Source organism: Aotus nancymaae, unplaced genomic scaffold (assembly GCF_030222135.1).
Source record: "Aotus nancymaae isolate 86718 unplaced genomic scaffold, 86718_ANA_hifiasm-v0.15.2.pri h1tg000103l, whole genome shotgun sequence".
Classification (NCBI taxonomy): Eukaryota; Metazoa; Chordata; class Mammalia; order Primates; family Aotidae; genus Aotus; species Aotus nancymaae.
In genome coordinates, this window is record NW_026988518.1 from 220,474 (window position 1) to 234,880 (window position 14,407).

Genomic DNA, 14,407 nt, shown 5'->3' on the forward strand with positions numbered 1-14,407 from the left:
TATTAACCTTTGCTTTAGTATTACAGTGTAGAAACATTTTTAGCCTTATATAGAAATAATCAGGTGAAATATAATTAGGAACCGAAGGGACATTGTGAGAAGTGATCAGGAGGCTAGAGTAAAAGCCTTGCAGTAGCGCTGTTACTTTGCAGGCTGGCCTTGCAGTAATGCCAGCGCCTGGGGAGGCACCCGTTGCTTAGCAGGCTGTGAGGGGGAGTTTCCTTTTCACTGGGCAGTTTCAGAGAAATCTCTTCTCTGCCGGCTCTTGAGGAAGGTCTGACACTAGCCAGGCCAGCCCACAGACATCCAGGGGCTTAAACACCTCTCCATGGTGCTGTGCTCCGATGATCACCATCCTTGTCCACTTTCATGTTCCACTTTCCCACTAGAATGCTCCCTTGTAAATTCTGAGAAGTAAGAATTAGAGGAATTCTAAAAGCCTTCGATTTCTCTGATAAGTGCATAGAAAGATACAGACGTATGTGCCTCCCCTCCTTGCAGCGGCTGAGAGGGAGGGGCCCTCTGTACTTTACCCACATGACCCGCTGAACTGTACTCGCGTGGCCCCCCGTATTGTAAGAATGTGATTTGCTTGACCCCTACCAATCATGTCAGATGAGTCACTCTCCTGACCCTGTCCCCCTGCCTTGTATGCAATAAATATCAGCGTGTCCAGGCATTCGGGGCCACTGCTGGACTCCACCCTTTGGTAGCAGTGGTCCCCCAAGTCCAGCTGAATTCTTCTCTTATCTCTGTGTCCTTGTTTCTTTCTTTTCTACGATCTGTTGTCTCCGCACACAGAATACCCACGAGACCCTGCGGGGCTGGACCCTGCATGTGACGGGCTCTCCACTGAGGGCCTAGCTAATGACTGTCTGCTTTGTCTTTCCGCTTATGAACTTAGGAAATTGTTGAGCTTAAAGTGCTCCTTTATCCAGCCTTGTTGAATTTTACCTTATGCATATGCCTAGAACAGCAAAGACTCAAGGACATTGACAGGTAAATTTCTGGAGCTTGTTCTTTGTATAGCCTCCCTTCTCATCAGAATTCAGCCCTACAAGCTCCAGCTATCTAATCTTCTTAAACTCTAACTTAATATCCTCAATTTAGCAATTATGTTCTCCCTCGCACCTGCTGTCAGGGAGGGGCCTCAAGTTAGAAAGCTGGATCAATTGTAGGGATTACACCTTGGAGATCACAGTCGTGCACTGTCTGTGGTCTTGTATCTGACAACATTCTTTTCATTTATTTTGCTCGGTTTCCTAATTATTTATGATTGGTGGCTAGAAGCTATATTATGTATTAATATCTGGTATCTTAATTTGCCTCCCTCTTATTGGATGTTTCTTAAAAATAAAGAATATTAGAATCAGCTTGTTGGGATTAAAAATATCCTAGTTGTATGTAATGTTTTTATGTTAAGTATAGATTAATGTAGGGAGAACTGATATCTTTATGATGCTCAACCTTGATAGCCAAGTAAAGTAGCGTGTATCTTTATAATTTTATCATATTAAGCTAGTATCCATCTATTCCTATTTTGAGTTTTACCAAAAACTGATGTGTACTTTGTCTTTTTTTATATGTGAGTAGTTCATTAATTTTTTCTTTGATCTATTAACATGCTTATAGATTTTATGTAGATTTATACCTTTCTGATACAAAATGAATTCCATAGTACATTTTTACTTAAAATAAGCTATATCTTAGATTCTGATGCTCTTGGATTTTTTGCATACTTGATTACTTTTGACTACTTCAAAATTCAGATTCCAGGCCCTCATTTAGAATCTTTAAATAGGCTTTGAAAGTTTTGAAAGGGGAAGAATTTTCTGAATGCATGAGGTAAATGCATTATTGTGATCCTTGATTACTTTTAACACTAACATTTATTTTAATATATTAATGTTCATATCTTTGTTTGAAAATAATTGGTAAAAGAATCATTTTGTTACTCATTTTGCTTGTATGACAGGCACTTACTTTTTTGGTAAAGAGAAATAATAGGCCTCTTGGCTGTGTGGGTGGCTCACGTGAGCCTGTAATCTCAGCATTCTGGGAGGCTGATCTGCGAGGATCCCTCCCAGGAGTTCGAGAACAGCCTGTGCAATATGGTGAAACCCCATCTCTACAGAAAAATACAAAAATTAGCCTGGGTGACAGAATGCAACCTTGTCTCAAAAAAAAAAAAAAAAGAAAAAAGAGAAATAGGCCTCCTTTTATTAACTCCTTTTAATAGAATGTGCTTATATTATAAAATATGGATGAGACCTGTTTGTTTTTGGTTTTTTGGTTTTTTTTTTTTTTAAGACAAGGTCTCATTCTGTCACCAGGCTGGAGTGCAATGGCATAGTCTTGGCTTACTGCACCCTCTTCCTCCTGGGCTCAAGCAATCCTCTCATTTCAGCCTCCAGAGTAGCTGGGGCCACAGGTGCTCTCCCCTGACTTATTTATTTGTTTGTTTATTTTGTAAAGATGGAGTCACCTTATGTTGCCCACTCTGGTCTTGAACTCCTGAGCTCAAGTGACCCTCCCAAAGTGCTGGAATTACACGCGTGAGCCACCACACCTGGCCAAAGCCTGTATTTTTATGACCTAAGTTTATCAGAAAACAAATTTAACCACCCATATCAATATAGAACTGTCTAATTCAGGCTGGGTATGGTGGCTCATCCCTGTAATCCCAGGATTTGAGGAGGCTGAGATGGGAGGATCACTTGAACCCAGGGGTTTGAGACCAGCCTGGAAAACATAGTGAAACTGTCTCTACAGGAAATAAAAAATTAGCCAGACTTCGTGGTATGTGCCTGTAGTCTCAGCTACTTGGAAGGCTGAAGTGGGAGGATCGCTTGAGCCCAGGAGATTGGGACTGCAGGGAGCTATGATTGTGTCAGTCTATTCCAGCCTAAGCAACAGAGCAAGGACCTATTTCAACCCCCAACAAACTGTCTAATTCTGTATAACTCACTCAGTTACATGAGATGTTTTTCCTTTTCACAGGTTCAGTTTAATTTGCAATTTACAAAACCAAAGGCATCACTAGGAGATGTTCAGTCAGAAGCAGTTATTAGTATGCCTTGCTCAACTGATAAGGAAAAGTAAGTACTTAATGACATAAAATTTAATATTTGCAATTTTGAAGGCCATGTTAAAGAATTTTTACCAGTGCTTGACAGCTGTGATACCCACCTGTTTACCTGAGAGATTTCAAGTCACTGATCATTCAAATTTAAGTTGAATCACTCTTAGTTATAAAAATGAGATTTCTCCTCTTTTTTGTTTCCTCCTTCAACAATCTACTCATTTGTTTTTTAATGTGGGATATGCTTAGACAGTAAAGTTTTATTTGTTGAAAGAGATTTTCCTACATAACTGAAGACTGGGCTTTTGAATGTTCTCAGACATGTTCATAGAAATTTTTGAAAAGTCCTCATGGTCAGCTGTTTTTGTTTTCTTAATGGTTATGTCTGCCCCTGCAAGCTCTCCATTTTTCTGATTTATTGCTTTCAGTATAATCTAATCTAAAATACCAGCTAATGTGCTAGAAATATATAGAGAATATGAGTAAAAAGGTTTGTGAGATTTTCCCATAAATAAGCTTTAATGCCGATTTGTGACTTCCGTTCCCTATTTTTTAGTCTTAAACAGGGTTTGCATAGTAAAGTGTATTGATTCAATGACTTATGGTTAAATTAAACCACTCATACAGGTAAACTTTTCTCTCTGGATAGACTTCATGTTTGTAATTTATTATTACTAACGTAGTTAATTTACTTAAAATTTAATGGCTTTACGGCCTGTCTGTTGATATTATCATGAGCTTTCATCATCCCAGTTCTACATTACAAACTAAATTACTAACATAGCTCAAAGAGTGTTCTTATCACAGCTCTCTAGCTTTTATCCATTAGATCATGATGTGTTAAAATAGTTAATGTTTGTGGCTGGTCATAGTGGCTCACACCTGTAATCCCAGCACTTTGGGAAGCCAAGGCGAGTGGATCACTTGAGGCCAGGAGTTCAAGGCCAGCCTGGCCAACATGGTGAAACCATGTCTCTACTAAAAATACAAAAATTAGCCAGGCGTAGTGGGCACCTGTAATCCCAGTTAGGAGGCTGAGGGATGAGAATTGCTTCAACCCAGGAGGCAAGAGGTTGCAATGAGCCGAGATCATGCCACTGTGCTCCAGCATGGGTGATAGAGCGAGACTGTCCCAATAAAATAAGATAAATAAAATACTAAAATAAAATTAAAAAGTTAATATTTGTGAGCCTCCATTTAAAAAAAATCAAAATCTGGTTTACAAGGCACCTTGAATTCCTGTTAATGGTAGCATATCATAATGTTTAGTATATTAAATTCATCATAGGCCAGGCATAGTGGTGCATACCTGTAGTCCCAGCTACTCAGGAGGCTGAGGCAGGAGGATCACTTGAGTCTGGGAGGTCGAGACTACAGTGAGCCATGATCATGCCACTGCACTCCAGCCTGGATGATAGAATGGAGCTCTGCCAAAAAAAAAAAAAAAAAAAAAAAAAAAAAAAGCCAGACATGGTGGTGGTGCATACTGTAGTTTCAGCTGCTTGGGAGGCTGAGGGATCACTTGAGCCTGGGAGTTGGAGTCTGTGGTAAGCTAGTATCAGTCACATCACTGCGCTCCAACCTGGGCCACAAAGTGTGAATCTGTCTCAAAAAGAAAAAAAAAAAAAAATCCTTATAGACAGAGGAGTTTTACTAGCAGAAAATATGACAATCATATTTGTAGTACAAAGTCAAATATAACCAACTGTCCATAAAATTAGCACTGTTCAGTGATTTTGAGTTTTCTTTTTCTGGTTCTTTTGTCAGCTGGCAAAAAGTAGCACTGGGTATCAAACATTAAAGAAAAAAGTAAAATAAAAAAAGTCTATTCACTCTCTTTTTTTCTGAAAATTGAGTAAAGAGCAACCATCATTTAATTTAAAGGATTGATTTATTCTGTTTTGCAAGAGACTTTAACTTGGGAAAGAGACTTTACTAGGGAAACCATTAACACTGGACGGATTTAGAAAGGATGGCAGTGGTAGAAAGGAAGCATACAGAAATGCCTTCTTTCTCCCCCAGATTTTCTCATTGGTATTAATTTGACCATAATTTATTATTGTGTGATATGTATTAATATTTAGTCATGACTACTTTGAAGCACTAGAAAATTGTGAAGAGCTTTGGGTCAAAGGAAAAATAAACCTTATTTTAAGATAGAAATTAATAGTGTTACTCTCAAGGCATGTATTTTTCTGTCATGTATCACTTTTGTGCTAGTGTTTACATTTTATGGCACTTGTAGAATTTTCATTTTTCCCACTATCCTTATCCCAGCTCTTAGAAGTTTTAGTTTATTATAATCTACTCTTTACTGAGGTTACTTTGGTTAATGTTTAAATTTGCTTAAGAAGCCAGTGAAGAATGTGATCTGAACAAAGCTGTTTTAAATAAAACTTAGTTACATTATCTTATATACGTGTATACATATGAGATAAAACTTCAAAATTAACTGATAAAGACTTTGTTAAGTAAGTTATTACTGTTTTCTTTTTAAGTAGTGAAAATTTAGGGTTGGAATCCAAATACCTGAAGAAAAGGGAAGATAGCATTCCTTTACGAGGACTCAGTCAGAACCTATTTAATAATTCAGGTGAGCAGGCATTCCTGGATTTTGTACTCTATAGTTTAATTAAATGTAATGTATGAAGACTTAATGAATACCAGTAACCTTTTTTTGTCCTCATTTGCAGACCATCAGAAAGATGGCACGTTAGGAGCATTACAGACATCTTCCAAACCCACAGTGCTCTCCTCTGCATCTTCAGCATATTTCCCTGGGCAGTTACCCAACAGTTAATTCTAGTGTCATGTTTTACTTTTTATTGATATTTTAGAAACTCAGGTGCTTAAAAAAATATGTCAACACAAATCAAATCCTAAATAATAAGCAAGTTTCAAATTTTACTTGAGCTGTTATATTGGGTCCTTTATTAAGTTACAGGAACAAATTTCTACTTGGGAATTGGTAAAGATTGTGAGTAAATGACATTTTTTGGTTTGTGAACATGGTGTTTTATAGAATAATAGTATGAATTTTATTAAGCTAATCTTTAGAAATTCAGTTCTAAGAAAAGAGTTGATCCTTATAAGGGAGATTCTAATCACATTGAAAATCCGGGTAAACTAAAACTTGCTCGTAATCTCATACTGTGCAACCAAAGAATGCTAATTCATTTCATCACTTTCATTGGTAAAATAAAACTTTTAAATTCGACATCTGAAATTATGAGGGAAAATGATTACCTCCTGCAATATATTACTGATGATATTTACATTAAAGGGAAAAGTCCTAAATTTACCTTAAATAACTGAAATGAATTAAGCCTTCATAGCATTTTTTCCTTGAAACATTTAAACTTGCTATTAAGTTTGATATACTTATAAAAATAATTTGGACAGTGTATGTAAGCAGATTAAGTATAGGGTGCTTTAGTCATTTGAGCTGACAAGTTTTTTAAACTTCAGTGCTTCCTTAATGTTTATACTCATCTTAATTTTTTTCCATTTGGAGTTTTATTAGTTATGCAGCTAAATCTGTTATCAGTGGAATTTTAAAACTTGGTACCATACAAAATCTATATCATGAATATTCACTTATTTATTTTTATAGTATCAGAATTTGGGTTGATGTCAATGTTAATAAACTAGGCAGAACAAATAACTGTTAGAAGGTACAATTTTCTTCTCTTCCCTGTATCTAAAAGTTTTAAGAATTATTCCTTGGGAAAAATTAAGGGATTTTTAAAAATTCACCTGGAATCATAGGGCCTCATTTTGTTTTCTTGTTGACAAACAATACCTGGTCGCATTCTCTAAAGAGTCTTCTAGATCAGTCTTTGTAAAGTACTAATGCTCATGTCATAATTTTAAAATTACTTTCAAATACTTTCTTACACAGATGAAGAAACATTTCAAGATATTAATGATGTAATAATAATGTTACTGAGTTCCATGGTAAGACAAAGAATCTTTACTATTTTTTTTTTTTTTAATGAAGCCAGTATCTTGAAACTACTGGCAGTTCCAAGTGTCTTAAACTAGGGATCTAATCTGAAAATTATGTAAATAACGTTAGGCAGTGATACTCCCCCCGTGTCCTCTCCATTTAGATATACTACTGTGTTAGTGAGAATACTTGGTACAATAACTTGAAAGCACTTGCTATTGAAGGAAAGAAGCCTCTTGGTGATTTTGGAAGGGGCTTTGTTGTAAATACTATGTAATATATATAGAATATTGTGACAGGTTTTGGATGGGATGCATAATATACGTAGCTCTCTCTTTTTTAATACATCTCTTTCCACACACACACACACACACACACACACACACACACACACAAGGAAAGTTGAGTTTTTACAAAGATAGGATAGAGATCATTCTGATATTAGCTTGCAAATTTTTTTGTATTAAATGTATATAGACTTCCAATGTGCTAAATCTTTGCTCTACCTCTTAAACTTTCAGTTGAAATTGTTTTGCATTGTACATGTGTTAATAATCAAAGTGTTGCATTTAATGTTATTTCTGTAAACGGTGGGCTTTGTTAATAAACTATTAAAATTACTTTTGGGGTATGACATGTAAAAAGTGTATTAAGAATAAAACAAGAATGATTTAGAGCATCTACGCTAGAAAATCAAGTACTTCCAGCTAATCATCTGCATACTGCATTTTTGTTTCTTTCCTCTTGTTTTCCTATAGTTTTTTTTAGGGAAAAGAAGAAATGGATGCGAAGCAAGAATAATGCTTTGATTTGTTACTGTAAAAATGATGATTATGGTAACAACAAAGCCAAAACAGGCCCTATAGGAACTCACAGATCAAGACTTAAAAAAAAAATCATTAAAATATTTAACTTTATTAACAGAATATTTACATTTAAGACCTTATTTAACCATAGTGAGTGTTCCAAGTTTAAAAAGCATTAAGCAATAACCACACACAAGATGAAAAGTGTAAACTATACAGTACTTTATGTACAATTTTTACAAAGTAACACTTCTTTTTTAAATAATATAACTGGACACAAAAATATACACTTTAGAGAAATTCACATCAGTAATTGTATAAAGCTCTCCTCTAGGGTCCTGAAAATTTAGGACAAACATTAGCTCTGTAAATAAAGTGTTACTGTGACAGTCCTGAAAGGCCACTATATATATTTATCTACATATAGATATCACATTTACTTTTTCAAGGCTACCAGCTTTACTATATAATTTTTAGATTATGTATTCAAGTGTTGAGGTGCTTATGATTATGCAAACATTAAAAGAATAGTGGTATAAGAAGTAGCTGGGGAACAAATTTGAGCCAGCATTTAGATTTACAGGCTCTAAACACCCCAATTTAAATTCTAAATGGCTGATCCTTTCTCACTTCCAAAACAGTAGTGAATAATGTTTAAAAGTACTGCAGACAAGCTTGAAACATGATTCAGATTTAGTACAATTATCTTGAGTTTTTTTTTTTTTAATGCAAACAATTCATTTACTATTTCTTTGTTTTACTGCATCTGCATTAAGGCTTTGAATTATTTGACCCAAGATTTTACAATATTAAAATCTGACTCAAAATTTTACCATGTTAAAACAAATAGGTCCACAACCATACTACCTACTCTGTCTCACTGAGTCAGCATAGAGTTAAAGCTCAACACCTTAAGGAAATGGTAGCAGAGACATTTGCTAATATCTAAGAAGTTACATATATAGCTTTTAATTAAAGGATGTATAATAAAACAAACAGCTTAGTGGCAAGAAATTGGTGCTAATAATAAACCAAAGGTTTCTTTTCAAAAGAAATTGTAACATCTTTGGAAAACTGTCCGGTTCTTTAAGTTCCCACTTCCTTTAGTTCCCATGGAGTTCATGCAGATACATTTCTTAAGACAATCTTAAAGTACACTGGTGGATGGAAATGGAATGTACATCCAGAACTAGAGGTGAAAACTAAGACCTGGGTGCTGATAGAAAAATCTTCCTGATTTCGGTCGTCACACATTTGTGTCCTGGAGTAAAGGTTCTTTGGCCTCTCCTGGCGCTTGTGTACTGTGAGGATGGCTGTGACTGCCACAGTGCTTTCTCCAGCTGCTGGACCTTAAGCTTAAATTGGTATGTTCCGGAATAAACAAGGCAACAAGCAGAGCCAGCAGTACTGAACAGGCTCCAAATAGGAAGGGAGGGCCAGGGATGATGGAATTCTGAGGAAGAATAAAGTAATTAGGAATTTTACACAAGTACTTTTACTCATAAGGAGAAACTGCATACCTTCTAGTATTAATTTTTGAATTACAAGTTAATTGCTCTTTTTATTAAAGCCATAATTATAAAAGGCATTCCCCTTTTAGGAGAAAAGGGATACTATCATATTCTCTATAAAATTCTGGGGATAACAACTGGCTAAATAAATAGCCTTTGTGAAAATATTCTATCATTACTTTCAACACAAAATGTGAACACAGATGTTCTATGAGCCTTCACTTATTTTGTTAGTCCAAGGGGAAAACATTTATAGAAAGATCTCAAAAATCAGGCCGGGTGCGGTGGCTCAAGACCGTAATTCCAGCACTTTGGGAGGCTGAGGCAGGTAGATCACTTGAGGCCAGGAGTTTAAGACCAGCCTGGCCAACATAGTGAAACCTCATCTCTACTAAAAACACAAAAAAAAATTTAGCCAGGTACGGTGGCATATGCCTGTAATCCCAGCTACTCAGGAGGCTGATGAACAAGAATCACTTGAACTCGGGAGGCGGAGGTTGCAGTGAGCCAAGATTGTGCCACTGCACTTCAGCCTATGTGACAGTGAGAGACTGTCTCAAAAAGAAAACAAAAATCAGGCAGCATACAGTATTTACTACAGTAGCAGAATAAATTACCATTTCTTTGTTTCAAGAAGGTAATTATATTTTCAAGTGACTGAAAATGAGAAAAACACAGGTTACCAAGAAAAACAGATCTTTGTTTTAGCCTAAAATTACATCATTCTTAGTAAACATTCTTTTATTTAAAAGTAGTCTTAGTGGGTTGGAAGATTAGGCAGAACTCTGTTAAATAACTAGGAAACCGATGAGCTGCTAATATTGGCTAAAATTATCAGCAGTGTTTGGCATTAATTTTCATTTGAGAGCAGGGAAGTATAGCAAGGAAGTGAACAAAGGTATTTACCAGCACATAACTGACTTTTCATACAAAAGGCAGACTTAACATACGTAACTGTGATATTACAGAAGTTTCAAAAGAAAGACAAATAGTATAGAGAAATGGTTTGTTACATATGTCATTGACAAACTAGATATTTAAAATTTTTCATTCTCAAGTGGAAAAAAAAATAACCAATTTCACAAGGCGGTAGATAGAACACAATCTCTTAAACTATGTTTTTTAAACATTTTATTCAATCTCAAATAGAATCACATAAAAGCTTTTGTGACTAAGAACCGGTATCTTAATCTAGCCAAATGAACTATATAATTTTATCATGTGGATGGGAATTACCTGTTCAAAGTGGTGCTGAGGGCTTGTGTTTGTTCCCAAGTCTGTTCCTGTTATTGGCAGTTCTTTAAGTTCTACATGGAATATGTAGAAAATGAATCCATAGAGGGCCGGTCCCAGACCATTGCATAATCCTCGAATTCCTGTTATCATTCCTTGAACGACACCTATATTGTTTAAACAAATTACCACTTAGTAAAGTTTTTTTCCCTACCCTAGAACCAGTACAAATACGAAATCACAATCTAAAATCAAAGTTCTTAAAAGAAACTAGCAATTTATAGCAATGCTATTGAAAACTGTCAATACTTAGAAGCTATCAGCTCTATAAAGTGAAATAAGCTGTCCTATGCAAACATGAGCTCAGATGTACCCATACATGGTCTAACATAGAAACAAGTGGGCAAAAGCACTTTATTTCCCTAGATTATAGCCTTCAAAACATGGCTGGTTAAAAATCAGTCACGATTTCACAAGTACCAATGTTAAAAAAACTCTGTCCTCGAGCAACTACTTAAGACCCCTTTTAGTCAAAAATAAAGTGGGGTGTCACCCAGGCTGGAGTGTAGTGGTGCAAACTGGGCTCACTGCAGCCTCAACTTCCTGGGCTCCAATGATCCTCCTACCTCAGCCTCCCCCACAGTTGGGACTACAGGCTAATGCACCACGCACCACCATTCCTGGCTAATTTTTGTATTTTTTTTGTAGAGATGAGGCCTCAAGTTTGTTGCCTAGGCTGGTGTTGAACTCCTGGGCTCAAGGGATCCTCCAGCCTTACTTAGCCTACCAAAGTTGGGATTACAGGCATGAGCCACTGTGCCCGGCCAAAATTACGCTTTTTTTTAAAGATGGAGTTTCGCTCTTGTTGCCCAGGCTGGAGTGCAGTGGCACGATCTTGGCTCACAGTGGCACAATCTTGGCTCACAGCAACCTCCACCTCCTGGGTTCAAACAATTCTTCCTCAAGCATCTCCAGTAGCTGGGATTACAGGCACGTGCCACCACACCCGGCTAAATTTTTTTGCATTTTTTTTTAGTAGAGATGGAGTTTCATCATGTTGGTCAGGCTGATTTTGAATTCCTGACTTTAGGTGATCCACCCACCTTGGCCTCCAAAAGTGCTGGGATTACAGGCATGAGCCAATCACACTGTGTTTATAGTATTTGATTTTTGTTTCTCTCTCTTGGATCTTTTCTCTAATTTAAAATGCAACTTGCTTTGGCCATAGGCCTTTCCTTCCTCATTTATCAACCAAGTGATCACTGCCACTGTTTTGCAGTGCCTCTTTTCTCCTTATGACTAGATAAAACATATCCTTTTCAAAGAATTATTCCTTATCTGTTAGCATTCTAAGAATTAAATGTTCCCCCCCCACACACACAAAAAAGCATATGACATTAAAGATGTTTGCTGTGTTATATATCTTTAGATGACTGAAACAATAAGGTTTTTTTTTTTTTAAATAGATGGGTGTCTTGCTGTGTTGCCTAGGCTGGCTTCAAACACTTGACCTCAAGCGATCTTCCTGCCTCAGCTTCCCAGGTAGCTGGGACATTCATAAAAGGTCTATGAATATATCCCACAAGGTATCTAACACAACACAGCAAAAACTTAATGTTTAGTTAATATACTGTGGCCCACCTTCATCAGTATATGTATTTTTTGAGACACGGTCTTACTCTGTCGCCCAGGTTGGAGTTCAGTGGTCTGATCTTGGCTCACTGCAACCTCCGCCTCTGAGGTTCAAGTGACCCTCCCACCTCAGCCTCGCAAGTAACTGAGACTATAGGCATGTGCCACCCTAGCTAATTTTTGCATTTTAGCGATGGGGTTTCCCCATGTTACCCAGGCCGGTCTCCAACTCCTAAACTCAAGCAATCTGCCTGCCTCACCCTCCCAAAGTGTTGGGATTACAGCTGTGAGCCACTGTGCCCAGCCTCATTAGTAAATTTTCTAAGAACAGAACAGATGGAGCCCCAAATTATAAGTGATAGAAAAGGGAATATGTATCTACCTAAGGATAAATACCCTAGAATCTGCTTTTTCTGTTTACATCGAAAGCAATTTTTAAATCTTCTACCCTGAAGATACACTTATGTTTCAGTACCTAGGAGACAGAACACAGGATTAGAACATTCTGTACTTTTAAATAATTATCGCTGGTTCCTATCAACTCACCTTGTTGATCAGCATCAGCAGTTCGTGAAACAAGTGCACTGACAGCTGGAAAGGTGATGCTAGACATGGCTGCTACTGCCCCAGCAGCCCACATCATCCTGTAATCAAAGCAGCAAAACAAAAACAGTAAATTCTTCTACACTGTACCTGAAAGTCACACTACATACTTAAGTAATTAAGTAAAATGGCTGTGGTAGAAGAAAAGGAGACCTAAACTTGCTTACTAGGTGACTACCGACAAGTCACTTAATCTAACCCTGTACAAAGACAACAACTTAATTCACAAGAGTGCTGTGAGAGTGTAATGTAAAATAGACCTATCATGTTCCAAACTGTAAAATGTGCTGGGTATTATTTCTACAGGCAGTTTAGAGGTTATACTGAGGATAATGTATAATACAGATGAAGAAACATCATCAAATATTTCCAAACACATGAAGCCAAAGTCTTCAGCAAAGTTCTTACGGATTTGTGATTCAGTGTGAAGATACCGCTGATTTGATCTAATCTTTACAGTAAAGAACAAGTAACTTGGATGCCCCTGGCTTGATGTTTACAAGAAATGTTTAGGTAATTTCAATTTTGAGCACCTCTTTGCAAAAGCTAGTCTGGAGAACAAATCATCACACTCTTGATGCTTACTCATATCCAAGTCCAAACAGAGATGAGGCAGTCAGTTGTTTAAAATATTAGTGCAAATCATGGGAGTTCAGTCCGTAATACCTGAGCACAATAATACTATCTATGTGGGCAGCCTGACAACAAGCATCTCTACTCAACTCCCCTGCAGGAAACCAGACTGCTAAGAAAAGCGGAGACAGAGCATGAGGCCGGCACCAAAATAACTGGATTTTTTTCACTTCTGGTTTGCTATCAGTAATGATCCCTGGGTATACAATCTCTTTTTTCCTAACCAGAAAAATAAAAAATGTAAATAATGTTCAGGGCCTTGTTGCTATGGGATTAAATACTTTTTCCTAGTAACGGACTGATTTAAATTAAATGCTCCTTAAAGATTCAAAAGCTGTATAATCTCATTCAAAAATTCAGCCTGTCACTTAGCTATAAAAGTGACCTTTTAAATCCTCAAGCCATTCTAGAATATAGAAATGTACAAGTGGCAGACTTACATTAGACACATTTTGAAAGATAAAAAGCATAGTATGAGACAGATTATAGTCTATCCCTCAGTTGAGAAGCAAATAAAAACAGAAGGGCTAACACCAAAATTAAGAATGTTAACATTAAAATATTTATACTTACCAAGGTTCTGAACCAAAGCCATACCATGCCAATTGTAATATTTGAAATCCTAGACCCAGTAAAATGGTGTTCTTATTTCCAATTGACCTCATAAGTAAACTCAAAACTATGGTCTGAAAAAAAAAAAAAAAAGATTTATCAGAATAAAGTTTTTACAAGTGACTTCTTTCAATCTATACTATAAAAGGACTTGGTACTTTTCTACAATTTGGCTGATTTTCAGCAACAATTGCCCTGAATATGTCTGAGATCACTGGTCCAGGTCACATAAGCAGATGAAAACTCCCTCTCCTGACATAGATCCAGACTGAGACAAGAATTCAAAAACTGAAAGATAAAACCTCCCACTCAGTACATTTCTACTAAGGACCACTTAAATCAGTAG

The 14,407-nt window shown here is 36.7% G+C and overlaps 2 protein-coding genes across 6 annotated transcripts in view; one reads left to right on the forward strand and one right to left on the reverse strand.

Moving 5' to 3' along the window:
* The window catches only part of SASS6 (SAS-6 centriolar assembly protein), a 61,331-nt gene extending 53,680 nt beyond the window's left edge, over window positions 1–7,651 (forward strand). For all 3 annotated transcript variants that reach the window (XM_012458448.2, XM_012458450.2, XM_012458449.2), the window contains 3 exons: window positions 3,001–3,098; window positions 5,581–5,675; window positions 5,776–7,651. In XM_012458448.2, coding sequence (XP_012313871.2) covers window positions 3,001–3,098; window positions 5,581–5,675; window positions 5,776–5,882 — 300 coding nt within the window. In that variant the 3' untranslated portion in view covers window positions 5,883–7,651. The remainder of the gene's footprint in view (window positions 1–3,000; window positions 3,099–5,580; window positions 5,676–5,775) is intronic.
* A 276-nt stretch (window positions 7,652–7,927) lies between these two features.
* MFSD14A (major facilitator superfamily domain containing 14A) overlaps window positions 7,928–14,407 on the reverse strand; it is a 70,442-nt gene continuing 63,962 nt past the window's right edge. For 2 of the 3 annotated variants that reach the window (XM_012458452.3, XM_064370230.1), the window contains 4 exons: window positions 14,023–14,135; window positions 12,760–12,857; window positions 10,585–10,748; window positions 8,832–9,290 (listed from right to left, as the gene is read on the reverse strand). In XM_012458452.3, coding sequence (XP_012313875.1) covers window positions 9,084–9,290; window positions 10,585–10,748; window positions 12,760–12,857; window positions 14,023–14,135 — 582 coding nt within the window. In that variant the 3' untranslated portion in view covers window positions 8,832–9,083. Of the gene's footprint in view, window positions 9,291–10,584; window positions 10,749–12,759; window positions 12,858–14,022; window positions 14,136–14,407 lie in introns of all 3 variants that reach the window. The other variant, XM_012458453.3, reaches the window with a different exon arrangement.